Below are 27,922 nucleotides of genomic sequence, written 5' to 3'. Positions count from 1 at the left end.
TAGGTTTTTAATATTATCGCTCATTTATTGTAATGCAAACCATAAACCGATGTGACCATATTGTCAATAGGCGATAATACAGTCACTATGCACCGTATACGTCATCCTCGCTGAAATCATTTGCGCCCGGGCAACATATTTAGTTTACTTAAAATGAACCTAAAGCTTAGTATGAACTAAAACCATTAAAAAACAACTTAAACCGTGCTAATACGTTTCGCCATACGTAAAGTTCCAGAATATCGTGCGCCGACCCGGTAAAATGAGATTATTTGGTCTGAGTAGAGAGCAATTACAGATTTTAATTATGGTTTGTTATTATGTTTAGTATTATATTTAGCAATCTCGTATGTAAAATGTCTGTAAAACTAAAAACAATAGAATTCATTATTTTCTAAATTTAACATCGGTAAGAAATACAATGTCGGTAACATATTTTGATTTATGTGTACTCTGTGTGTTGACTAAATGCGAAATGATGTCGGTTATTTATAATATAGTAAATTATTAATTCATGAATTCTAGTGATAAGCTAATAAATCTTAATACTATTTCACAAAGTTCAGTTTCATAATAATCATTATTCATATAGTGTACAAATTGGTAAAGATACCTAATTTTACAAAAAAATCACAAATTAATACAAGTACAAATTGGTAAAGGTACATAGAATAAGATGGTTTTCTTTAAAAGTAAGAGGTATTTATCTACTATAAGAGATACAATCGTTTCTTAAAACTAATCAAATAAAGATTTAATTAACTCGTATCATGTTTTATTAAAAATATAAAATATACAGGTAATTTTCCAAATGTCAATAACGTTTTGTCAAATCAAAAACAACGCCGAATTGATTTCATTTTTCAATAAGGTAAGTTTCCAGCGCACTCTCAAAAATTACAATCCAAAAAATCACCGGCCGCCACTGATTACAACTATAATTTTTTTTCAGGTTTGATTATTGCATAAAAGAGATAGTAAAATTACATAAATATACTGAACTCATCGGAACACTATACCACAGAAAAGACATTCCACAGAATGACGTGAAGGTGAAATGTCATGATAAGATTTTCGCAATCGAAACTGTAATTCCTCTAGCCGATAGAACGGAAGAATATGAGATGTTGATGGTGACACCAACTGAAAAACGTAAAATATACATATTATATCCTATTTCAAATTGATTATTTAATATCTTAATATGTACTTGACTTATAGATTTATCGAGGGATGGTTGAGCATCACTTATTTTATTTGGTTTTATTTATATAATGTTTACTTGTTCATACGTCATATTTTTATCTGTCAAACTTCGTGATGTGCATGTTTATCCCGGCTCTCAAATCTAAATTCGCCTCGTCTGCCGCACAGCCATAAATCAAACCTTCCAAGAACGTCTGAACGGTGATCGGCGAGCCGGTATAGGAAAGACCAATTCGTAGGTGTTTGTATATGCGTCCAGGCGTCTTCGACTCGCAGCCCGAGAAGCATGCAACAGTAGATTTTTTTTTCAAACTAAAAAGTCACATTTGACCAATCTGTGGAGCTCCATTTATCAATGTGTGTTTTGTGAATAACGATGATGTCACATCGACATATTCGACACGTTGCAGGCGAGATGAGTTTTGATGTGAGAGCCGGCTGTATGACGCTTGCAAAATGTGTGTATTTTTTAGTACAGTCCTAAATGATATGTGGAATGAAAGTAAAAAAAATAATACTAAAAATGTTCTCCTAAAAAATCCTACCATGAATATGATTGGCTTATTCAATCTTCCAAGCCATGATTTATTATATCGCAGTAATAACTTTGTTTGAATTCAGATTTAGAATTAGTCCAAAAGTTGTGTAATTTTTAATTTAGCAATTGTAATTTGCTAATTTTTATCAAACATTTCTGGTATATGACATACTAATTAAAGACATGTAAACTGTTCATTGATGATTGGATAGATTATGACTTTTTTGTGTTCAAAATCAATCGAAAATATACTTTTTCCCTTGAATTTAGGATCATTTTGTTATATAAATAAAGACATAATTTAATAAAAACTGCCACGGAGACTTAACAGAAATAAATCAATTTAATGATATATGAGATACAAAAAACAAAGCTAAAACAAAATTATGCGAAGAGATCTTCACGTCTGCAATAAGACACCGCAAATTTTTTAAATGCAATATAGTTGGCCTTTGTGGGGACCAGGTTGGACGGCCCGATGGGCCCAACAGCTGGTTGAACCGACTTAATGCATCTCTTCCCTCTCGGACCACATTCTTGGACATTTCCAGAGGATATGGTTTGCATCCTGTAGTTCTCCGCCACATGAACATGTTGGCTGGGTAACAAATCCAGCAGTGGCAGCGAATTCACCATGGCCTGTCAAAAACTGACTGGTGTAGTAGTCAGTTATACTACAATTAATTTGTTTTCATGTTAACTAGGTGCTGCTCCTTTGACGTGCACGAAATGCCGGGACAATACAGAAGTCCCTTGCAGAGAATGTGGCTGCTATGTCTGCGCCGGAAAAAATTCACCCGAAGAGGTTTAAATATTATTTTTGAAGTTATACTTCTTTTGGCGCGTTTGGGAAATCAGATCAGTGTATTTTTGGCGTGTGACATGTAACACATAAATTATTTTTTCACATGAAAAAAATCGCACTCGATTGGATTCGAACCACCGATTGTTCGGTTATCAGGCGAACGCACTACCTTTACGCCACAGTATGATACTGCAATCGTGACGATTGTACAGTATAATATTATAGTTTAGAATTGTTCTAGTGCCTAGGCAGCGAATTTATTATTGTCGGCCATTTGCAATTCCTTACGCAAACAAACGATTAAACGTCAGAGTGACAGTTGGTACTTTAAAAATAAAATTGACGAGTAACCATTATATAATTTAGTAATATAAGTTAAAGTGTATAGAAATAAACCAACAGCATTCTAATAAGCTGTCCTTTTTCTTGAGTGTGTAATTTAACAAGATAATTAAGAGCTAGTCAAAGAATCTAGTTTATCACAAGTTTTATTTTTGTTTTATTACGCCAAAGAATTATAACTTGTAATGCGCGTACATACTTTCCAATTAAAGGGTAGTTGAGGGATGACAGCAGTAAAATATCTAGATTTATGCAATTAAATCATACATAACTTCGAATATTTTCGAACGATATAATAATATTTTCTATCTATTATTGTTTGGTTAGACAGGGCTTAAGAGCATACTTCAGTGAAACGGCAAATAATTTTCAACTATAGGTGCGACGAAATTTCGGACTCGCTGCCAAAATCGGAGAGCGAAAGTCGAGCTTTGAACACATCAATTTGTTTTGTGATGACGTCGGGGGAATTAATTCTTAAATCCTGTAAAGATGACTAAAAAACGTTACCCATTTACTTGAAAAAGAAAACATGTCAATGAATATATTATTATTATTAATAGAACAATAAACATAACATTAAATGGACGTATGTTGAATTTTTATGATAAATTATGTTTTGTTCTGCACGCGTCGTTTGCAAAATCGTCGCATAGTCACAATCGTTTTAGACCGTGCCCCAGCTGAAGTAGCCTTAATGAATTTTAAAAAAATTATTCAGCAATATTTGTACTTTTAATTGTAAAAAAGTCTAGATATTCCCTCCTCTTCAAGCAAACCGGATTTTGGTATCCAAGAAACCCGCTAAACACTTTGTACTGCATGGTATCTGTATTGTCCAACCGAGCGATGGTTGAAGAATATTTCATCTGGTATTTTGTCATTTTTGCTCTGTTGAACATATTATGAATTAGTGACATTTATAATGAAAGAACCAAGAATCACATTCATGTTTTTACTGCATGGTTCATTGTGAACATTGAATTGATACTTACTGCTGTGATATATCGTTTCTAGATGGTCATGTGTAATGAATGCGGCATGATCTACCACATGACGTGCTTGCAGCCTACTATGGAGTGCTACCGCTCCGACGATTGGTACTGCCCCGAATGCAAGACAGACCCTGATTCAGTGGTCGCTCCCGGCGCCAAGAAGCAAGTCAAGAAACCCAACCAAGGGAAGTCGTCCAGGGACTGGGGCCGAGGGATGGCTTGCGTTGGTTTGTATATATTATTTGGGTACTGTTCGGTTATTAACCTAACATATAATCCAGTTTATCGGCTATTTTCAAAATGTTTTTTCCGCTGTATTCCGTATAACCGAACAGTACCATTATTTGTTCATCCTTTAATTTAATGTTTCAATAAGATTAGGCAATAAGCAATATTGTCATGTGGGTATCAGTTAACGCAGTGTGGGGTTCTGGATTTCTGTAATAACTCTTCATTTGTCTCCAGAGTGACCACTCGCCAATTTGTGCCTCATAAACAGGTTTTTTCGTAGCCAGACTGTTCCGTTATAAGACAGTAATACGGCAAATATAAACATTGCAATCTTGCTGCTTGATTGATTGAGATTGAATTGTTTAAAATTTTCCATTATGTATTTTTTCGAGTCCGGAAATTTGTATGTATACAATTGACCGTAAGACACTTCTTCGTGAGCCGTTGTTCTTGAAACATGTGTTTGTAGAGTATTTAATCAAATGACGACTTGTTTGTTGAACATTTTACCATTGAACGACTGCGTATGTTACTAGATGCGACAGTAATTTACAATTATGTTCCAATTAGATAGCTACATTAAGTATTTTCGAGAAATAGATAAAGTTATGTTTATACCGGTAAAACTGTAAATTATTTATATTGAAGTAATTTCGCTATTTCGGTTAACTGTACGAACACATGTTTCAAGGAGAACAGCTTACTAATGCGTCAATTACATTGAGCTACTTTACGAGCTCTTTGTTAGCGAATTTACAATCTGCCTGTAAAGTCGCCCAGTGTAATCATTGAACAAGCTAACAAGCAGATTGTAAACAATCTACCGAGAAAAGTTGAAAGCCGGTCAACTTTACACGCTACACGCCGGCGTGTGGGCCTACTGCGTCTGCGCAGTAATTTTTAAATAACCTTCTTGCTTCCGCCGAGATGCATAGAATATTGACAGTCAAATCAAAATAACGTTTAAAGCCATGCATTATATAAAAATAGAATGACAGATGCGAAAATCTTATTTAACAAAGCAACGCTGCGTTCCGCAATCAAAGTTATTGACATTTTTTAAATTTCGATTGCCTGATAGTTATTAAAATATTTTTTCTTCATTGAACACTAGACACTGATTACCCGAAAATAAAATAATATGATACGCGCGCCATTTTTACGTTTAATTTTCACTGAGATGTGTTTCACAGGTTTTTATAAGATTATTTATGTATACATGCTTACTATATTGTTTTGGATTATGAAGATGAAATATCTTGTATCGCGCGAGTGGCATAATGTTTTTGATGGATGTATCTGTTTAATATGTATATATTTGTTGTCAGAGGTGCAACTAGCTTTATTAGCCTGAACTTAAGCTCAGCGCATCTATTCTATACACAAGACTGCTTTCGTCCGCTACGGCAGCTATCTAGGGTAGGTTTGTATCAAAGTATTAGCACTTATTGTAACAATTACATTAAGATAGTTGTAATTGCTACAAATACAAGTGCTGTTTTAATAGCACTTCTTTTGGCCGTGGTAAATTTTAGAGTGAGATTGATAGTTTTGACTGTTTAGACGCCTAACTTATTGTAATTATTACAATAAGTGCTAATACCGAAAGCAGTCTTGTGTATAGATAGATGCGCTGGTATAACTAAATATTAGGATATGCTGTTTTTTTTTCCACTGGTGCATGTTGAAATCTGGCCACATTTATTATTAATATTATTAATTGATGGATGAATTCAATATTTTCGCCTTCTACTTAAATGTCTGCGGTACCAACGTATAATAATCTATGCTTCAGCGTTTGATGACATTTTGCTTAATAGCGTCTGGCTGGGAGTATATTATTTTGACGTTTCAAGACGTGAGTGTCGCTAGTGGCACTAGTAGATGTGCACGTTCGTCATATGCAACAATGTTTCGCACAGCTGTGAACGAGGCGAGTTTTGATATGAGAGCTGCCTAAAGCTTAAGGACCGACCTATGTAAATATATATTAACATTAAACGTAGGTAATGTTTATTCTTGAAGAGTATTTACCTGCTATTTTTTGTACAATGCGATCTGTCATTTATTATTAGTATAGGTATTTTTTTCTCTTAAAACATTGCAAAATTTTATTGTTACGTTATTATAGGAAGAACTCAAACATGTTCGATGCCAACCAACCATTTTGGACCGATTCCTGGGATAGAAGTCGGGATGACATGGAGATTCAGAATCCAGGTACTGTTTTTGGAATTCATGGTTATTGCTGCATGTTCAATGTACAGAAAACCTCCTTAATACGAATTCCACGGCACCGAAAATCGAACAAAAATTCAAAATACGAAATATGAAATATATTTAAATACAATTTTTTTTTTTTGATTTTCATTTCGTTTACAATCAGATTATTGTTTTTAATCACAGTTTTTGTTTTTTCTCTGAGTGGAGTGCAGCTGTGCCACTGATAATGGATGTGATAATGATTTTATTAATACGTCATAAAATGTCAGGATTATTTTATTACCTTCATAAAATAAGCAATTTATGATGTTTTAAAAAAGTCTGTCACAATTTCTAATGACGGACTCATGAAATTATGTACTTTCTTACTAATAACACCCACGGTGGCCGCGCGGCTTAAGTGTTGGACTATCACGCCGTGGGTCTCAGGTTCGAATCCTGGGTCTGGCAAGTACACATTATTGTTTTTCAATTTGTGTATGAGTCAGGGTATGGACCTAATAGGTTGAGCAAGTGGCTGACATCTTTTTCTCGTAAAAAACAAAATCTGTTAATACAAACCTCTACTCTGTGGAGGCCCATATGATCCTATTAGGATCGGACATGGTGGGAAAAAAAAATATATAATTATTGAATATTTTTATATGCTAGGACTCTGAAATCATTTCGTATTACGAAATTCGAATTAAAGGTATGGTTTTTATGAAAATAATGTTCAAGGGACTTTTTTTTCGCGAAAATTTCGATTTACGGCGAATTTAGAATTATCAGTTACTGTATTGTCTTTCAATACACTACAGAATAAGCAAAAGTTTTAATTTGAAGAAATATGTACTTTTGTCTGACAAATATGCTTGCTTTCTTTCTAGTTATCAGAGTCCGGAGTCCATCGACCGCCGGTCGCCGGAATACACGGCAGAGATATGGAAGGCGCTTACAGCATTGTTCTTTCAGGTTAGGATACATCTTATTTAAATACTTTTGGCAAGCCAGCTAAATTGTTGGCCACAGTTTATGCCTGTCATCAAAAAATTATAAATGATTTTGTGGTTTCATCGACAGGTGGTTATGAAGATGATGTGGACCATGGACTTGAATTCACGTATACAGGCAGTGGGGGACGGGATCTCTCTGGGAATAAGAGAACCGCTGATCAATCTAGCGACCAGACACTAACCAGGCAGAACAAGTATGTGTGGATGATTAATTTAGTTTTTTTTCATTTGCATTGGCTTTATAATTATTCTTAACATCAGTACTAGATCTAGCAAAATGCTTGGTTTTGTTATGAGGGTTTCAAAATCATTCGAAAATGTCCGAATGCTACGTACATTATACGTATCATACGTGTTAAGTATTCTTGAATATTCCATCATTATTTGGATTCCTAATAGGTCCATCGACACAATTAAGTTGGATCGAGTCCACAACAGATTTTAGATTTCTCTACTTAAGGGGGATGTCATCAAAAGTTTCGTTTTTATAGAGCCATCTATTCCCCGAATTACAAAGCATATAGGTCAAAATTATATCAGAATCTAATTCCAATTACAATCCAATTTGAATGAATCTTCGAGGCATCTTATCTAGATGTCACTGTAATTGTATATTAATAAAAAATCTAAAAACAGATGATATAATTACAGTTATTATTTAAACAATGGTATATATATTTTTTGCATTTTATTTCAATCGGACTTTTTTATATTTTGTCAGATTATTATAAAAATATACGTGGACCATCGACCTGGTAGTACCTTATAATAATTACTTATGTGAGTTTAATTGGAATGGATTGGATTGTATTAGAATTTGGATTTTATAGTAATATTAAAAAAATATATACATATAATAATATTGTGTAATGATATTTATATGTGATAACAATCTGTGAATTATTGACATTCTCATAGTAATGAAGATAATTAATTAGGTATGGAATCATTAGACCATACACATGATCTCCATAAAAATGGCGTCATAGACTATTTTACAACACATTTTTAGAAAATAATGATTAGGTTACCTAAGTAAAAATATAAATATTATCAATACATTATTAGAACAATCCGAAGATGAGAAGCCGGTTTGGTGATTTAAAAATAATTAAATATACCCAAAACATTGACAATAATAATTTATTCTCATCATAAGAAAATATACCGAACATCTGAATAGAATAGACCGGACTCAAAACAGTACGTCGAATGTGTTGATAATTAATTTTGTTGTTTTTTGTAATAATAATAATATGTAGGCAGGCACACTGCAGGGTTTATTTGGAAAGCATCTGTCAGTCGTGCAGGTACCTACCTAGTAATATATCAATGCTAGCTGAATTGGCTCGCACAGGGAACTCAGAAATATTTTTTTTCTTTTCTGTGGTCTCGGACCATCGCAAACAAGCAATGTTGCGCCAGTTTTAATTTGTGACTAGGTATAAATATGCCAGTCGAGATTATTTTTGGTAGGTAAATACTTCTGATTACTTATACAAATATTGGAAACTGGTTAAGTAAAACCAAATAAGGACTGATCTAATTATTTAAATCTGAATAGGTATATCCCAAATTAATTTTATAATTAATTTTGACATTATTTAGTTTGCATATATTTTATAAGTAATGTTTTTTTTATGTAGCTACTTACAAACATTGTGTCAATTTTATTTTCGATGAATATGTTTTAAGTAGGTATGTTAATTACTTAACACATTGACTGCTGATTAGATAATTGCTTTTTAATTACCACTTTTAAATAGTATGCTAATTATGTCGATTGGCCACCTAATCGTTACGCACTAGGTACGTCTTTAGTGTCCAAGTCGATATGCCCTGGATCGAGGGGCCCTGGCACCTCCAAACATGAAAATTATCAGAATGATTTTAAACATTGAAATTGAAAGCCAATAAACTATACCTTTGGGCTTAGACAAATAAAAACACGGCAAAAAAATTATTTGTAATAATTTTCCAGCACCCTTTTTAGAAAAATTTCTTAGATTTTAATTTCTAACACAAAAATTTCGAAAAAACCAAAAAAACAAACAAAATTTCAGAAACCCAATCCCTAATGAACTGTCAAAAAATTCTCGGTGTCCAACTGAATTCAGGAGTGGTGTTGGTCATGGCTGGGGAGGGCTGACAGGGCTCTAGTCTGGGGCCGGGTTGTGGGGGGCCCGGCGTGTCGGGTTGACCAGATAAGTGAGATAAACACACATCATAAAGTAGCTTTAATAGTAGAAAAAGTCGCCTGCGGCGCTATTACACTTCATGGCCATGAACATTTTCAATTACTAATAGATATAATTGTGCAATATATTTTTTGATTATTACGTGTCGATACTCGACAGCTCCATTATTAAAGTAGATGTATTAAAAATCGCCAATAATTCACTGTATAAGTAGCCTTAATTTGAACTAAAACACAATTTGAAAAACGTTAATGTAGTGTTTCACACTGCCTTTAATCTTAGCGGTAGGTAGGAGGCCCGCCAAATATCCTAGCCTGAGGGCCCGTTTCAGGATGTGGGGACCATGGTGTAGGTACACCGAGTGCAATAGACAAAAGACCGATAAACGATAAATTAGGCTGTGTAGAAGAAAAAGAGCCTATGGGACTAATTTACATTCCCCCCCCCCAATATTAAATCCTGGGTGCGCCACTGCTTATTGGGGTAATAATTAGATTCATTTGCGAAAATTCGCGTTCACATTCACTTGAAGTAATGGTAATAGAATTCAATGCATATAATATATCAAACGCGATAGTTTTTCAGGATATGTATGTCTTTTCATATAAGATGATTCAGGAAAATTAGCTTGCACCTACCTACTACGTAAGCTCGAACATTATTTCGTCTAATTGCTTTTTTATAACTGAGAATGTCTCAGGAGCAGTTACCCAAACTGAGGTTGCCATGCACTCAAGTGTGCTTTAACCGAATTTATATGACTAGTCGAGAGTGGCCATGAAAGAAAGGAACACATAAGTAAAATTAAAAATTTTGGTAGCTCATACAAAGCTGATAATTATGAATTATCTAAGGAAGTAAAAACATCTTCACGTTGACAGTATGACGCCGCAAATTTTCTAAATGCAACAAATTGGCTTTTGTGGGACCAGATCGGGCGTTTTACTTTTTTTCTTTATTTCCTATTTTTTTATTTAAGTAGGTACTTCAAAAATTATCGTTGTTAGTGTTATTATTATAAAAAATCGCTGAAATTAATAAATAGGTACCTACCTTAACAATATAAGTTTTAATGAAAAATTGTATGTGTTTGTTTGTGGGGGGGGGGGGGGGTGTAAATTTACCACACCGGCTGACGGGTGACACCAACCCTATTTACGCCACTGCTCAAATGCGTTGATGATCCGCACACACACAATAGAAAAATTAGAGGGAACGTTGCTAGCAGAGTATTGAAATTTACTGATGAATGTTTGCTTTATTTTATCAATATACAAGTAAACAAATGAGAAGACGGCTTAATGTAAATGCTAACATAAATTTCTCAAATTGTTTCAGACCATTCGTAATAAAATATATTACCATGTGCATGCATACTAACCGCACGTATCTACATACGAGGTAGGTACCTATTATTCATGCGAACTAGAATCTAATACAGATGACAGTTATTTCGGTATCGCACGTTGTTGCCGCTAGAGGCAGCACGTCCTTGACGACTGTATTTAATTTGAAATTAGTAAATAACATAATAAATTTAAATTAAAATATTACGTTAAATATATCTAAAAAGTAAGAAAAATATATTGAACAGGCCCACGTTTTCGCTTGATGCAATTATTGAAAATTGAACATTTTTATTTTTCGTAAAAATCGATTGATTTTAGATTGAAAAAAAAACATTAAAACTATAATTAATTGACAAGAGATTCACTAGTTCCAAGAAAACTTATTAAACAACATTAAATCGATACTTTTGTTTCAAGAAATTACTTGGAACAATAAATATTTATTTTAGTAAAACCCTTATTTTTAGCCGTTTTTTCAAATTTGTCGCTTTCTCTTTGAAATAAAAAAATATATTTTATTTTTCCCATTGTATTTAGATAGGTATCGATCGATTAAAATATGTTTAAAGCTTTAATTTGATAATGAATTTCTATGCCTCTCCCCCTTAAGAACATACTGGTTCTTTCCTTATAATAATGATAATAAAATGAATTTCCCGACTCGTTTTCTTCTGGGTATGCTATCAATGCAATCCTTGTTCACCCGAAGAGTGATTGCTCTATTAAAGCATTTCTTTTTACTTCTTCGTGGATTCATTTACAATCTGTATATACTGGCAAATATTAATTTTCAAGTTCCCACCAATATCACTCGTAACTCTACGGTCTTCAAGATACCTCGTCGCAGGACAAATGTTATGTTTCATGATGCTGTGTATCGTGCGATTAATTTATTTGATGGCACCATAAAGGTTGATTTATTTTTATTAACTATTATAAAGTTTGTGGACGTGTTAAATAGGTTAAATTTATAATTGTATATGTTTTCATACTACTTTCTACTTTCTTGTTATATTAGTTGTTATTTGTAATTAAGATATTTTTGTAATTTTGTATTATGGCGCATTGGCCAATCGCTGTAATGCCGTAATACTCTTTTTCTAAATAAATAAAAATAATTCTCAGGTTTTAGAGTCCTTCAGATAGTGTCACTATTCCTCGTCTCTAATTCAAGACGCTTTTATCCCAGTGGAGCCCCGGCAAATAAATCTCAGCTTCAAGTTACTAAAAATTAACTTTATCTACCTAATTATTTAACGTATCCTTATCTACTTCACTTTAGCTCAACTTTGATAATAATAATTAGGCTTCATCTTTATTGATCAAGGTTTTCTTTGTCTTTGGTTAAAATACATTTCCTCAGCTGAATGCAGAACTATTCTACAATTACATTTGAAATTTTTGAGGAGAGTTTTTTTGTAACAACTTTTTGAAATTATTTATTATCTTTATGGATAAATATGCATCATTTTTTAGTAGGATTATTGATGAAGTAAATGGTACATACATTTTTTTGTGTATATAAATAATAAATAACTGAAGTAGGCTGTTTTTTTCAAAAAACTCTTCTGCAAAATAGTTCTGCATTCAGCTGACAATTTGACACTTTGTGAATCAAATTATTATCCATTATATCATTACTTAATCAAGCTATTCAGGTCCGTGGCCGACTGCACAACCATCCTCCAGGTATCTCTATACCGAGCTCTTTCTATCTCTATCTCTCTAGTCGGTCACACCCAGCCTCTCTGTAACCCTCTTAACATTATCCGCCCATATCCTTGGGAGGCGGTCTAGGAACTGAGTGCCTACAGGGGTTTTTTCATAAACTTTATCGAGAGCTCTTGATCCATCGCATCCATCAACATGATTAGGCCATCTGATTCTTCGCACCCTCAAGACATTGACTATATTGGATTTAAATAAAATTGTTCACAGAGCTCAGTATTCATAGAGATGCCCTGTTTTCTTTTGTTCTTCCAAGTATTTTTCGGAGATTTATATCATCACAACTGTTTCAGAGCCCTCGCAAGGAATTGTGCTGTGAAGGAAGTGAAAGAGGAGGGCGCAGATGCTGGTGCCAAATGGAGGGATGGAAAACCAGTCCGTGTCGTCCGATCTTATAAGATGCTCAAGCATTTCCCTGAATATGCACCCCAGGAAGGAATAAGGTATATATTTACCATGTGGCTACAATGGGATTTTACTGATTAAAAATCACAAAATATAATTATGCAGACACGACCATTATCGTGTTGTTGCGAAATGTACTGTATTTCCCATAGTGTTTGTTGGTGCGCCGAATACATGTGACTTGCTGCGATGGTGGGTCCATAGGTAGTGCAGTTACTGATCACCGATCATTGTGTATGCACCAGTGGCGAAGAGTGGAGGTAGATTGTTACCCGCCATAAATAGTGCACACTGAACTTTGTCAGTCATACATATTTGTTTTCATTGACAATTTACAGGTGTTGGTTAGTTTTTAAAATTCAATTAAACTCTGCGAAAACCAAGCCATAATAGATAATGTCCAAAAAAAACCCATCTATCCAAAATATAACTTTCTGTAGATAGAATAATATTTCTTATCTCTTATAGTTTGGTTTAGGCAGGGCTTGTATTCTTAATCCAACGTAAACAAATAAGCGTAAATGAAAAATTGCCATTAATTTTGTCGTAACACCCAAAATATACCAAAACTATCTATGGTTTGGTTGATGCAAGGTTTAATTGATTTTGAAAAACTAACCAACACCATCTGTAAATTGTCGTCTTAGTTCAATAAAAACAAATACGTATGACTAACGAAGCTTAATGTGCACTATTTATGGGGGATCTTAACAGCATACCTCCACCCTTCGCTACTGGTATGCACACACCCATTAATCACCCGTAATGATGCCAAACGGCGAACACATGGGCTAAACATGTGGATGTTACTGGGCTGAGACTTTTCTAAATTATATATATTTCATAAATATGTATAATTGCAGATATGATGGGATTTACAAGATTGTGAAATATTACCAGGAGACAGGGAAGTCCGGCTTTAAAGTCTGGAAGTATCTTGTCAGACGAGACGATCCAAATCCTCCTCCATGGGAAGAGGGTGGAAAGACTTTCCCGATTGTGGTAATGTATAATTTCTATTGCTTGAATCAGGCAAATTTTTCATCTTAAATGGTCTTGTGCAATTGGTTTTAATTTTATTTTGTTGTTTTCACAGTACCCTCCCGGCTATCTGGAAGCAGAGGCAGAAAAAAAAGCACAGAAAGAACGTGAAAAGTTGAAAAAGAACCCTTCGTCAACAGTAGGCACTCCCACGAGGGTATTACGGGTGAGCAACGGCAACACTGACGAGCCGGGGAGCAGTACAAACGCGGATACACACCACAATAAGAAGAGGAGAAGGTCTAAGAAGGACGCCGACAGTTCACCGCCTCTCAAGAAAATGAGGACGAGATCATCGATGGGTCAGGATTCCAAAGATGAGAACAAACCTAAACTGATTAAAGGTTTGTATTTATATTATAAATACAGTCGAATTCGGTTATTACGATCACGGATATAGCAAGGTCTCGGATGTAATGAGGAAACATTCGTTGACATTTTAGTTGATGATTTTCTCCATACATTTATTCACTGTTATAACGAGCAACTTATCGGATATACCGACCTAAAATATCATAAAAAATTTTCTTAAAGCTGTTAACGTGTCGATCGTTTAAAAATATTTCGACCCAAAGCAATAAAATCCGACCGGACAGGATACTGCCGGGATCGCATTACGCTTATGACACTAGTTAAGTGTCTAAGTATCTACCTAATTGGTGTTTTTGCCGACGATATTGAAAAAGTTTCCACGTATATGCTTGAAATTGCATGTAAAAAATTCCAAGGTTTGTGAAGTCAGTAGGTACCTACCAGCGTTCATTACAATAAACAACTTCTTTTGTAGTTTATGAATACCATGCTTGTTTCGGGGATTTTTACGATGGCTTTCAAATTTTTTATTTTCGACTTTTTGTGTTTTGTGACCGCTCATTTAAAAATACCAATTCTCTGATATAACGAGTAACGCTTATAACAAGCAAATTCAGTCGGTCCCATCTTCCTCGTAATAACCAAGTTTGACTGTATAATGAAACTGGAGATAAATCATTCTTATTGTTGCCTTCCATAGGATTTAAACATCATAGGAACAAAAAAAAATCAAAAATGTTTCTTTTTCTATAGAGATGGAGCCTAAATATATGAAAGTGAAACAAAGTATTCCATGTCTATTAATTTTCACACAAACTGAGTAATGTTTTTGAAAAGTTTTGAAGGTAGTACATATACAAAAACGGCATTGATTACGATTGGGAAAAACATCTTTGGATAAAACCGTCCAGTGTAAAATAAAAAGTGAATACTCATGTATAGTCCTACAACAAGAAATCGGCAAAACAGGAAGTCACTGTAGTCGCATATAGAAGACTTCTCAGTGACGCACCTATCATGGCGGCAACGCGCACACGGCAGGCGTGTTTAAATAATGTATCAGCTCTCTTTTTATAAGCGAATTCTTTTTCTTCTTCGCAATAAACCAAAAGTTTACTAATAATAATTCTAACATCACTCCTGATCGTTTTAGACATATTTTTATTATAAAAACTTCAAATTAAGTAAATTCGTAGATCCCGTACACCATGGGAGTGTAAAATGAAATGATAAATTTGGGGGCGTTCCTCATTTGAAAACGGAAGTGTTATTAGCTCCACTAGAGGGAATTGTTAGTTCACAGTTTTAAGACGTGGACGAGAAGTTCTTGTTTGATAATAGCGTAATACATATCTACACTGCTCATCTATTCTATACACAAGACTGCTATCCGCAGCTATTTAGGGTAGTTTTTCATAAGTTTGTATCGAAATATTATAATTGTTACAATAAGTTAGCCGTCTAAACAGTCAAAACTGTCTATCTCACTCTAATATTTAGCACGCCCAAGAGAGGTGCTGTTAAAACATAGCACTTATTGTAACAAATACAACACACTTTTTGTAATTGTCACAATAAGTGCTAATACTTTGATACAAAACTACCCTCGATAGCTGTCGATAGCAGACCTGTGTATAAAATAGATGCGCTGGAAGTTAATTATTCCCAACCCTTTTTATATTAAGTAAGCTGTATATTGATTGTACCTTAAGAATTTATAAAACACCATCTACATGTAAACGCTCACCCAAGTGGAATATATCAATATCTGAAGCAATACCCACAGTTATTGTTCCAATTGGCATCACCATTGACAGGTTAGTTCTGAACTTTGGGAGAACAAATGGTACACTGAAATTCTTCGATCACAGATACAGATCCAACACTAACAAAAATTGTTGAGTCATTATTGTCACATAAATTTGTGTTTTTTTTTTAATAGACGAGAGTGAATCAAAATCTCCTTCCAAGTCAACAAATCCATTCGCCATGGCAGCGAGCAGCAAAAAGTCCAAGCTTTCAAACGGGGTTGCTGATGCGCCAAATGGAAACCTTGAACACGATGTACTGTCTAAGGAAGATAAGGAGGCGATCAGAAGTGATGTACTTAATAAAAAACTTTGGGATGAGTGCGTAGAGGCATTGAAAAAAGAAGGAAAACAGGTACATATGCATTGTCAATCATTCTATCTTGAACCTGTTTCGTTTCCTGCAACTTTTTAAGTTTATGAAGGGTTTACATAAAAACATTGAATAAAACCCTTTTCTCAACTGTTGAGCAATTCTTACCATAAATAGTAGTGTCAAAACTGCTTTGCTAAAAGGATTTACAGTGACAGTTTGAATAGGAGTAAACTGTGTTTGTATCTATGGGGTTTTACTGTAATGTTTCCACAGAATATTTTATTCTAAAAAGATAATGAATTTATGTTTTGTTGTTAGTCACATTTTCTATAACTGGCTCTTCTCCAGACCGTGGCCATCAGTCCGCGATACTAAATTGAAAGTTTCGATGGTAGTGTTGGTTTACAGTAAATGAAGATTTTCGTATTTCAATAACAATAACATAACTATGATCAAAATTCACTATTTCGTGCTGCAGCCAGACTATAGAGCAGTGGTTCTCACCTGAAATTTAACTATGGCGGCACAATCGACATTGACAGTTCTATAGAAACGTCTGGTGGCCGCACCAAATCTCACTTTTTGTTGTGATTGAAAAAATAAAGCTAAATTTTATTTATTAAAAAAATGGATCAATTTATTTATAGACAAGTCCATTTAATAAAAGACATTTGAACATTATATACATATCTATTTTGGGTGGGTCGCCGTTGGTCCCAGGTTCGAATCCTGGGTCTGGCAAGTACACGTTATTGTTTTTCAATTTGTGTGTGAGTCAGGGTATGGACCTAATAGATTGAGGAAGTGGCTGACATACATTTCTCGTAAAAAACAAAATCTGTTAATACAAACCTCTACTCTGTGGAGGCCCATATGATCCTATTAAGATCGGACATGGTCGGATAATAAATTTATTTTAAAATAATGTAAATGGAAATTCCTCAATACATATTCTGTCAACTAGCTTCGACATTTGTTTTTTATGCAGTGTATTACACTGAATACAATACAATATGTAGAGGGAAAAATTGACAATATTAATAAATCAATTGTTGCCAATTCTTTGAATTGACTTGATTCTTGGTCAATTTATAACTTCGACCAAAATTTTTCAACCATGGTATTATTAAAATGGTTTTTAAGTACTTGGTCATGACTCATTTCCAATAACGCATACTTAACGTTAGCCCAGTTAATTAAATTAAATACTGATAATGATGTTGGTGGCCGCAGCAAAATCATCTGGTGGCCGCATCATGACAACCACTGCTATAGAGGGCCTTGCTCCAGATGGTTCACATCAATACGTATTACGTTACTTATAATAATGTTAAATATAAATATAATATGTTATAGAAAATTATGTCATTGTTATTTTTACAAGGAGATAAAATCTATTTAATTCTATTAAGGCTATACTTCTGGCTGGGCGATGCGTGAATGGATTGTGCAAATGACGTGTGCCGAACGAAATATAATTTGTCATAAAAATCCAAAACGCATCCATTTAATGTTATGTTTATTGTCATATTACTAATAATAATAGTATATTTATTGATTTGTTTTCTTTTTTAAGTACATACGTAAAGTTTTTTAGTCATCTTTACACGATTTAAGAATATTTTCATCCGACGCCATGACAAAACAAATCGACGTGCGGACACGTGAGAAATTTCATCGCACCTACTGTTGAAAATTATTCGCCGTTTCACTGAAGTACGCTCTTAATACTATCGACCGAGGGTACTTGATGAATTTAAATTTTAATGGATTTAAGTAGTTACAATTTTACGCCTATTGATTGTGTTATTAGTGAGTAGTTATCTAATGATTTATTTAGGGTTTTGATGATTTATACACTTTGAATGTATTATTAGTAAATTTGGTTGGGTTTTTTTTACAAACACCTCAACTATTTATAATTTGTTTGTTATATTTTTATTGTTGTGTATTGTTTTAGTTTATTATATAAGTTGTAATTGACACTGTATTCATTGTTGGTGTGTATTTACCATTGGTGAGTGTGCATGTATTTGAAGATGCCGAAAGGTGAAACCCTGGTCTCAAAAAATTACTCAAATAGAATAGTACAAAATTTAAATCCGAATATAAATAGGTATATTCGTTAATCGGCAAACTGGGTGTAAAAATGCGAAATAAGCGATTAATCGGAGTTCAATTCCAAAGTGTAACAATATATTTTACTTGGTACTGCGAAATTTGATCTTAAGGTGAAGCCTTTACTGAGCTTTTTTTAAAGAGGCACCTAGGCATTTTTTTTTGATAATTTACAATTTCAACTGTTTTAAGTAATAAATATGTATCTGAAAACATTAAAAAGAAAAATATTTTTTATTTTAAGTCAAAGATAAACTTACAATTGTAAAAAATGTGAATTTGTTGAATCGGACCACATCTTATTATTACATATTATATTTTATGGTCATATTTATTATTAAAATTTAGTTTATTAAGTTTTCTAAGCATCGCCTAAGAGATTTTTGACTAATTCATAGTTTTAATATTTTTTATATCTATTTTATAAAACATCGATTTTTATAAAAAATATAAATGTGTATAACATGTGTTACAGTACCTAATGTCTTATTTTATTTGTTTTTTTTTTTGTTTCAGGGTTTGATAAACAAAATGACGACACACTTCTTGTGCATCATTTGCCAAGAGATCGCTGCTAATCCAGTCACCACATTTTGCGGTCACAACTTTTGCACGGTAGTAACACAACCAATTGTATTAATATGTTATTGAAGTTATACTTCTTTTGGCGCGTTTGGGAAATCAGATTCTATTTTTGGCGTGTGACATGTAACACATAATTTATTTTTTCACACGAAAAAAAACGCACTCGATTGGATTCGAACCATTGATTGTTCGGTGATCAGCCAAACACACTACCTTTACGCCACAGTATGATACTGCAATCGTGACGATTATACAGTATAATATTATAATTTAGAATTGTAAACAAGCGATTAAACGTCAGTTAGTAATATAAGTTAAAGTGTATAGAAACGTCAAGAGTGACAGTTGGTACTTTAAAAATAAAAACAACGAGAAACCATTATATAATTTAGTAATATAAGTTAAAGTGTATAGAAATAAACCAACGGCGTTCCAATAAGCGGTCCTTTTTCTTGAGTGTGTAATTTAACAAGATAATTAAGAGCTAGTCAAAGAATCTAGTCTTATCACAAGTTTTGTTTGTGTTTTGTTACGCCAAAGAATTATAACTTCTAATGCACGTACATAAGTACACGCACCGATTTTTTTTAGTCAATTTGAATATACATGGCTTAAGAATGTTTTATTCTTATTAATGAAATTGTCTAAAAAAAATGGTCTAAGTACGGCTTTATACCACACCCAGTAGGTTAAGCTAGTTCCTATTAATTTTGTGTTCCCTGTCTCTATATTACCACATAAGAACACACCCAAAGTTTTTTTTGTGCACATGTAACATAAAGTTGAAGAGAACAATGCTTTCATATTATATTCCAATTTTATATCTTTCTTTTGTATATTAAGTTGTGGTGAATTTCTAATTTAGATATTATTTTAATTTTTAGAGCTGCTTGAAATTGGCATTCAAAAGTACTGAGAGTCAGGTTTGCCCGCACTGCAGGACAGACCTATCGAAAGAAGAATTGACGAACAATGACAACTTGAAGTCGGTCCTGAGAGCTGTGCTGCCAGGCTATGACGTTCGCTAGAAATAATAATTACTTTAATTATTTAAGACGTGGCAATTATTTGCTGAATTAAGTATTACAAGTTGTGTTCTGAAAAAAGAGGGTTTTATAAATAGCTGTGATGATTTAGATTGTAATTAACACATGTAAGGTTGCTAATTACAAAAAGCGATAAGTTCACAATTCGATATTTGCAGGAAACAACGTTTTTATGTTTCAAGCTTCAATTATTTGTTTTAACATGAGATTATTTTTTTCGTTGTATTCTATGTCGAAATTAGAACCAAATGGTTTCAGCCGATAAACTCTTGAATGTAACAAATATAGGCAAAATAAAATTGTACGTAGCGCTACTTGAACCTCACTTTTTAATTTATCCTGCATAAGGCACATATTTCCGTGGCACTGTCATGAGTTTACTGGATGCTACAGCATGGGAGACGCCATTTCCAATATTGAACGTTCCCTTATTGGCTGACTTAAACACACCAATCAAGCAAGCTTTAAATAATATGAAACACGGACTTGGCGCTTTTTGTAATAATAATAATAATTTTCGTAGGGTTTTGTTGCGTTTTGGAATTTATAGATCAATACATATTGTGTAACATTATGCAAAGAATACGTGCATATTTTTTTCATGATTTTGACCAAATGTGGACTTATCGCTTTTTGGAATTAGACGCCTCATATATTTAAATCCCCTCACTACCTTTATAATATTGTTTGTGTGAATTGCATTAGACTTTTTAGTATCTAACTCACTAAATTATTTAAATTCCTCTATATGGGAAATTAATTTAAAATATTCAGGTTAATATCTTGACTGTTCATTCTTATTTTATAATTTCTAAGGGCCAGGTGAAGCCACACGTACATGCGTGAAACTTAGTTGCTCCACTTGATGGCAAAATCGTGAAATGCAAGTGACAACTGTCAAACTAATCGAGTATGTCATACACAAAGAAGAGCATTTAATTTACTCATTTGAAATAAGCAAATTGTATGAGTACTGATTTTCGAAGAAAAAATATTCTATCATAAATAGATAATATTTTAAATGTGCATAAGGAATGATGGCCAGTGAACGTATGTTTGACGTAGTGTTGTCATTGAAATATGCTAAGAATGCAAGCGGCACTGTATTTGCGGTGTGTGAATTTATTCAACTAAGCCTCTGATTATTACACAACCATTATGACCCGTTAACACGTTCATGGATTTACTGCTGACTGTACATATCGCGGCCATAAAAAAATGCACGTGTAAACACATATTATCGTGCAAATTGTAAGATTGCTTGCATGGGTCAAAAAAGTTCAGAAACTTCTAAATTTTCACACAACAATTAGGAGTGCGCGATATCTGCGCATGCGCAGTAGAACGATAGTGGCGAAACAGCCAGTAAAAAAACGAACTACACCAATACACCTACAGTTAACCGATTTTCACAACCTGTCGAATAGTACCATAGTTACGGTACAATGATAACATTGCGTCTCGCTTACATTTCACAAAGATACCACAAATTCTTTATTTTTGCCCATAACGGAGATTGCATTTATTAAATTTAAGTTTTGTATTGTCTTTTAATAATTATGAAGCCAAACGTCACCATGTCGTCGTAGTGGCATGAAGCGATTCGCAGTGTCGTCTTTACATGCAATCGTTGAACATAGTCATCGAGCCAGGCATGGCAATAATATAAACTTTCCTATTTTGTGTCTTCAATGCGACATTTTTATTGTACAGATAATGGGACTGATGGTTGGAATTGCATTGTTTCATGTAATATGAGCATTGGTAGCATAGTTGTGAAATGTCCATTTTGGGTTTTCATATTTTGATCTCAAATTGCAACATGCTTGTTGCATAATCCCCAATCATTGATGGGATGTGTAAACTATGTGTTATGGGTGCATTTGCTTCCATCAATAAATACATAGTTAAATTTAATATGACAGTCATGCCAAAGATGATAATTATGTGTCTGTTTACAATAATAATTTATTGTTTTATTCTGTAATTGAATAATTAATAATATGTTTAATATTTAGTTTGAATTGATTAATAAATGTGCCATTTTAAAATAAATATTTGTTTTCATTTATATTTCCTCAGTGCTTATGACACCAATCTCCAATGCCGGTGAAATTAATCTAGAGTGTATTCATGTAAATAAACACGGGATTTGAAAAAAACTTAGAATGTTTATATATACAATGATTCCCAACAGGTCGACCGCGAAGCAAAATTTGATTGATCCCAATTACGATCGTAAATTTTTAATTACAGTTAGTTGAATTACAAAATGATGTTATGTTGACACAATTGAAATCTTCTAACATGGAAAGTACTGAACCCAGAAAAATACGTTAAATTTAGAAAAGGACGTCTTTTGCGAGGTCTTATGGTTAGGGGAGGAGACAGCTGGGGATGACCAGGAGGTGTAGATGAAGAGTCTTCAGGAGGAGAGATGAGTAGTCGAGATTTGGTGAAGGTTGCTCCGATGGATGCAGGAGCGAGTTTTATTTGCAGCGTAAACAGTTGGTACAAGAGTATGTTACAATACTTATGATATCTATTGACCCAAGGTCCGAACTCGTGGGACAGGAGCGACTTACACAATGCTTACCGATCGGACGGTGATTATGATTGATACTAATACTGCCCCCATAAGCAAAAAGGCAGCTATTCGCCAAAGTAGCATTTTGAGATGATGACACATTTACGTTTTTTCAACTTTTCTTAAGAAAATTTCCAATAATGTAGGTAGATGAATCTTTTGATTTATGGTACATAATTATATTATAGTTGTTTTTAAAATCATTAAACTTACATAAAATATCATTTAATAATTAAAATCATAGTATTTGTTTTTTTATTTTATATTGTGAATATATTATATGCTACATAAATATAAACACAGTATGTCACTATTCATAACAAAGAAACCCATGTGATACTTTGTTTTTGCTTATGATTCTTGATCAAACTACACTGTTCTATGCAGTATTACATATTAATCATTCAAGACGTACCTACATATCTTTTATTTAATTTTGGTATAATTTATAATTTACTATTAATTTATTACACATTAAACAGTGATATATCATTACAAGTAATTAAATTTAATATGTCCAAATATAACTAGAAATTTTTGTAAACCTTTATTAATCATGGAATTATATTAGTTTACAAATACAAGTTGGATATAATGATAATTTTAAAACTTACAAAATATCACTTTGTTTACATGTTTACAATAGAATCTTGTCAAAAAGTGCATTTCATACTCTATGGAATCATTGTCGTAAGAATTTCTATATTTTAAGAATTCAGATCACTAATTGCTTTAACATTTACAATATTTCCATGTATGGCCAGACCACATTCGCTACCATATTATTTACAATCGGTATATATCCTAGATATAGACCTAGGAGAGCTTCCAACAAGTGATATTACGTGTTGTACCTACAGCTATTTGCACTGAGGTTCTTGAAAAAAGACTGAATCCAATATTGATACATAGGTATCACCTCTCCTGTTCATTCATATTAATTTATTTACTCCAAGTGATCATTTCAAATTATAAATTCAAGACGTTCTCAACATAATATGAATTTAGTAACAAGATAACATTCACTGTAATGCAGAAACCCGTGCATCGACATCGACAGATGCACTAAATTTTGTAGCAGACTTTTGACTGTGTGAGTGTCCTACAAAAATTAAACACATTATAGACGTGCAATAGTGTGTTGCAACCAGTGACGACCCGTGGAGGTAGGCAGATTGAGCGTTGCTTGGGGGCGGCAGTTACATGAAGGGCGGCAAATCGAGGAGAATCATTGGGTATATAGAAATAACTCGAGTGCTTAAAGTAAGACAACGTTATCTACAAAAAAGTGTTTTTTTTTTTTTTTGAGATAACGTTATTTTACATTTACGTCTACATGATAGTCAAACAACGGTATGTCAATCTTTTCTAATTTCTTATTAAATCGTCAGTACAGTTTAACGCTAACTACATAAGTTACCCTTGTTTTCATATTTTTTAAAAACTATCCCTATAAATTTTAACATCATCATAAGCAAGATGAATGTACAATACACAATAAATTATAAAATATTAACATTAGGTTTTTGAATAAACATTTCCTTTGTTGAGTTACAAGAATCTAAAATAACGATTTTTGGCTCTCCTGTAAAGTTGCACTTTTGTAGATAGTGTTGTTTGACACTAAGCCCTCGAACTGTACCTAAGCTTAGTTAAAACGAAAAATTTCCATTAAAACATTCAACTCACTGGTTGGACAATTACTATAAAAGTTTTAATATGACTATAATTTTTGTCGACTTCACGATGTCTAGTTTACTTCCGTTGTCCTTGGACGTCACATCCTTAGTGAATAGCAATGACACATGCAGATTTGCGAATTATATTTGAATTAGGTACAGGTAGGTAGGTAGTAAGTACATACTTACTTAATTTTGTGTAAAATGTTTGCCAGTCACTCACGAGTTGTCTGGTGTATTTTTAAATGTATCTGAAACCGTGGCCTCGTAATATAGTCTATTGAAGCAGAGATTGCATTTAAATTAAATTTAGTGGTATATCTTGTTAGTAATGTATCCATACAACACATTCCTTAGATATTGGAGTCATGAAAGGATGATAAAAACTGTAAAGAAATGTGGCGGCATTTTGTCTAGGGACGTCACTGGTTGCAACCGTCAAATACACCAATATTGAATTAGCGTTAGTGCATAAACCGAGAGCAGTAAAGTTGTCAGAACAAAGGACAAGCGTATTCTTAACATGTGTTTAAGTTTATCCCATATTCTTCCACACTCAAGGTCGATTGCCTGTTACTCCACACCCGTTAGATATTTCAGTTCCCATTAATTCTCTGTTCCCTGGTATGTACTTATCTAAGAAAATTTTGCAAATGTCGCAAATACTGTCACTTGCATACTATCTACTCATTTTATGGTAGATTTTAAAAAATCCGTTTTAATCTGTCACTTGCATATTATTAAAGTGTCATTTTCAGAACATATTTATTATTTTGTTTATTTATTGCTACGATTTAAAATCCTATCGGAACAACGTGGATGTTCTGAGAATTTTTAAACTGTATTTTCTTTGTCGAACTATAATAAATTTTCGTTCAGTTTTCCCGATCTTAGTGAGATCTAAGAATTATTGCTTATCTAGCAAAATTTGATATGGAGTGGGTAAACAGGCCGCTTCAAAGAAATTCAAATATATATATACTACAGCAACATATATTATAATCAACTTTACTATATCGAAAAAGATGCGCACACAGAAAAAGTGTTTGTTTTGAAAAAAATGTCAATAACAATATTGATTTTTAAGGTCGTGGAAGTTAATTAAAAAATCTAGCAGCACATGTGTTCTATGCTCAAGACTGCTATCGAGGGTAGTTTTTTTATATTTTTGTATTGAGGTATGTAGGTAATATAATTTTTACAATAAGTTAGTTGCAATATTGTTACAATAAGTGCTAATGTTTTAACAGCACCTCTTTTGGCTGTGCTAACTTTTAGAGTGAGATAGACAGTTTTGACAAAAATTTAGACGGCCAACGTATTGTACCAGTATTATTATACCTCAATACAAACATTTATGATAAACTACCCTTGATAGCAGGCGATAGCAGTGTTGTGTATAGAATAGATGCGCAGGTGTCACTATCTTCAACATTGACACTGCCCGCGGAATACCGCAGTTTTCCGGGTACATTCCCCATACCCAAAGACTTCAAACTATTACTCTAGCAATTGCCTGCAGGTATAATAATTAAGGGTGTTCAACTAGGGTTATTGCGAGCTGTCGCGTCCACAAATGCTTATCAATTACGCGTGGCTTAATGGTCATAATCATTAGAATTTGCTAGGATGTAGTTTTTAGACACGCCGCATCGAAATATTAAAGCAAACATTAGATGCCCTAGATCAGTGGTCTTCAAACTGTGTTCCGCGGCTTCTCTCTGGGGGTTCCGCGAGTTAAAAAAAAAATCGACAAATAGACCTAGATTTCAACAAATTTTGTAAAAAAATGTAATTATTTTAAGATATATTTTTCTAAGGATGGGATGGGGTTCCCCGAAAAAAAAATATAATTCTAAGGGTTGCGTGAGTCGACAAAGTTTGAAGAACACTGTCCTAGATAATTGCACCAATTCATGAGTGCCACGGTTTTTGTAAGTGTGTACTGGCCTTGTGTGTTGTAGAATGCCTAGAGGGGTGGGGTCAAACCGTTGAGAACGCTGTTTGACAGTCAAACCATCCGGGTCACAATCCTCAGTAATGAGGTCCTGACAAAGAAGAAGAAAAACTGGTTTTATACGTTTATCCTGGATACAGCGGCAAACACATTTTGACAATAGCCGATATACTGGATTATTTGTTAGTTTAGGTTAGGTTAAGTTATCCTAACAAATAATCCAGTATATCGGCTATTTTCAAAATTTGTTTGCCAGGATGCAGGATAACCGACTAGTACCGAAAAACTAATATGCGATTTACCTCAATAATTTGTAAGTTTTTTTTTCCATTTCTGTGAGGATCCGGACTCGATTATGTGAGTGCCTGTATCGAAGTGATTGGATCCTACCCGTTGTCATGTGATGGTATTGTTGGTTCAGCAGAATAACTTGGCTGCTCTCAGATTTTTTAAATATATTTTTCCTGTCGACTTATGATACATTTTTATTCAGATTTTGATTTTAGCCAGTATCTAACAAAAATGAGTGTGATGTTGGTAAGCTGAACGCAGAAATATTTCACTATATCGCACCCCCAGTAAGATACTGTAGTAATCCAAAAATTGTCATTTTGCAGGAGAGCCATTTGAAGTTTCAAATATTCTTTGTAAATACAGGAAAAGTCTGAATGCAAAAATTATTACTTATTTTTATGGAAAAACATGATCTATTTTCAAATGTATTCATCATTTTTCTCTTTTCTCTTTTTCTCGTGTATATGACAAATGGAGATATTTGAATATTTCTGAGTTACGACAGTATTTTATTAGGATATTTGAAAATTTCATGGTAAAATTTGAATCAACTCAATACTTTCTATGTACATTTCCCTACCATCACTCTAATAATTTCAACTAATTTGTTGGGCACTGTGAAGGAAGGTTTTCAAAATATTAAGTTATGGTACAATCTTTAAAGATTTATTGAAAAAAAACAAGAAAATACAATTATTAGTTCAAAACAACAAAAAAATACTTAGTTATTTTATTTAATGGGCAAATAAAAATTTTAGGTACGATTTTTAATTTTTAAACATCACTTGGAAGAGAAGCAAAAAATCATAATAAAATTCACGATGTTTAGCAGTGCAGAGAGAAAGCAAATCCTTCTTTTTAATTGTCGATATTTTTGGACGCTCTTGATATGCTTTGGATAAATTGAGACCATCCATTGGTAACGGTTTACCTATTTGCCGTTGACGAACATTCAATTTCCTACATTCCTCATGATAACGGGTTTAAAAAAAAATAATGTATAGATAGTCTCTGTCTACTTTTATAACTTTAATCTTCTGCCACAAAAATTTTTCTGCATTTTCATCCGTGTTGTAATTTTTACCGATTTCATCTGCTAGTTTTTTCATGGTGTGAAAATTATTTGTCGTCATGGGTTTGACAATGTATGGTTGTCCTGTTTTC

General features: G+C 33.4%; 1 protein-coding gene across 2 annotated transcripts in view; it reads left to right on the top strand.

Moving 5' to 3' along the window:
* The window catches only part of LOC147079367 (E3 ubiquitin-protein ligase UHRF1-like), a 36,495-nt gene extending 14,212 nt beyond the window's left edge, over positions 1-22,283 (top strand). The window contains exons 5-17 of one of the 2 annotated variants that reach the window (XM_085940169.1): positions 953-1,152; positions 2,449-2,549; positions 3,909-4,113; positions 6,249-6,337; positions 7,210-7,294; positions 7,403-7,529; positions 10,872-10,934; positions 12,904-13,053; positions 13,879-14,017; positions 14,112-14,400; positions 16,311-16,531; positions 19,127-19,225; positions 20,080-21,224. In XM_085940169.1, coding sequence (XP_085796295.1) covers positions 953-1,152; positions 2,449-2,549; positions 3,909-4,113; positions 6,249-6,337; positions 7,210-7,294; positions 7,403-7,529; positions 10,872-10,934; positions 12,904-13,053; positions 13,879-14,017; positions 14,112-14,400; positions 16,311-16,531; positions 19,127-19,225; positions 20,080-20,223 — 1,912 coding nt within the window. In that variant the 3' untranslated portion in view covers positions 20,224-21,224. Of the gene's footprint in view, positions 1-952; positions 1,153-2,448; positions 2,550-3,908; positions 4,114-6,248; positions 6,338-7,209; positions 7,295-7,402; positions 7,530-10,871; positions 10,935-12,903; positions 13,054-13,878; positions 14,018-14,111; positions 14,401-16,310; positions 16,532-19,126; positions 19,226-20,079 lie in introns of both variants that reach the window. The other variant, XM_085940177.1, reaches the window with a different exon arrangement.
* Positions 22,284-27,922: the final 5,639 nt, after the last annotated feature.

Source organism: Rhyacophila brunnea, unplaced genomic scaffold, assembly GCF_057557595.1.
Source record: "Rhyacophila brunnea isolate RB1 unplaced genomic scaffold, BYU_Rbru_1.0 scaffold_1, whole genome shotgun sequence".
NCBI lineage: Eukaryota > Metazoa > Arthropoda > Insecta > Trichoptera > Rhyacophilidae > Rhyacophila > Rhyacophila brunnea.
This window is presented reverse-complemented; position numbering and strand designations above follow the sequence as displayed.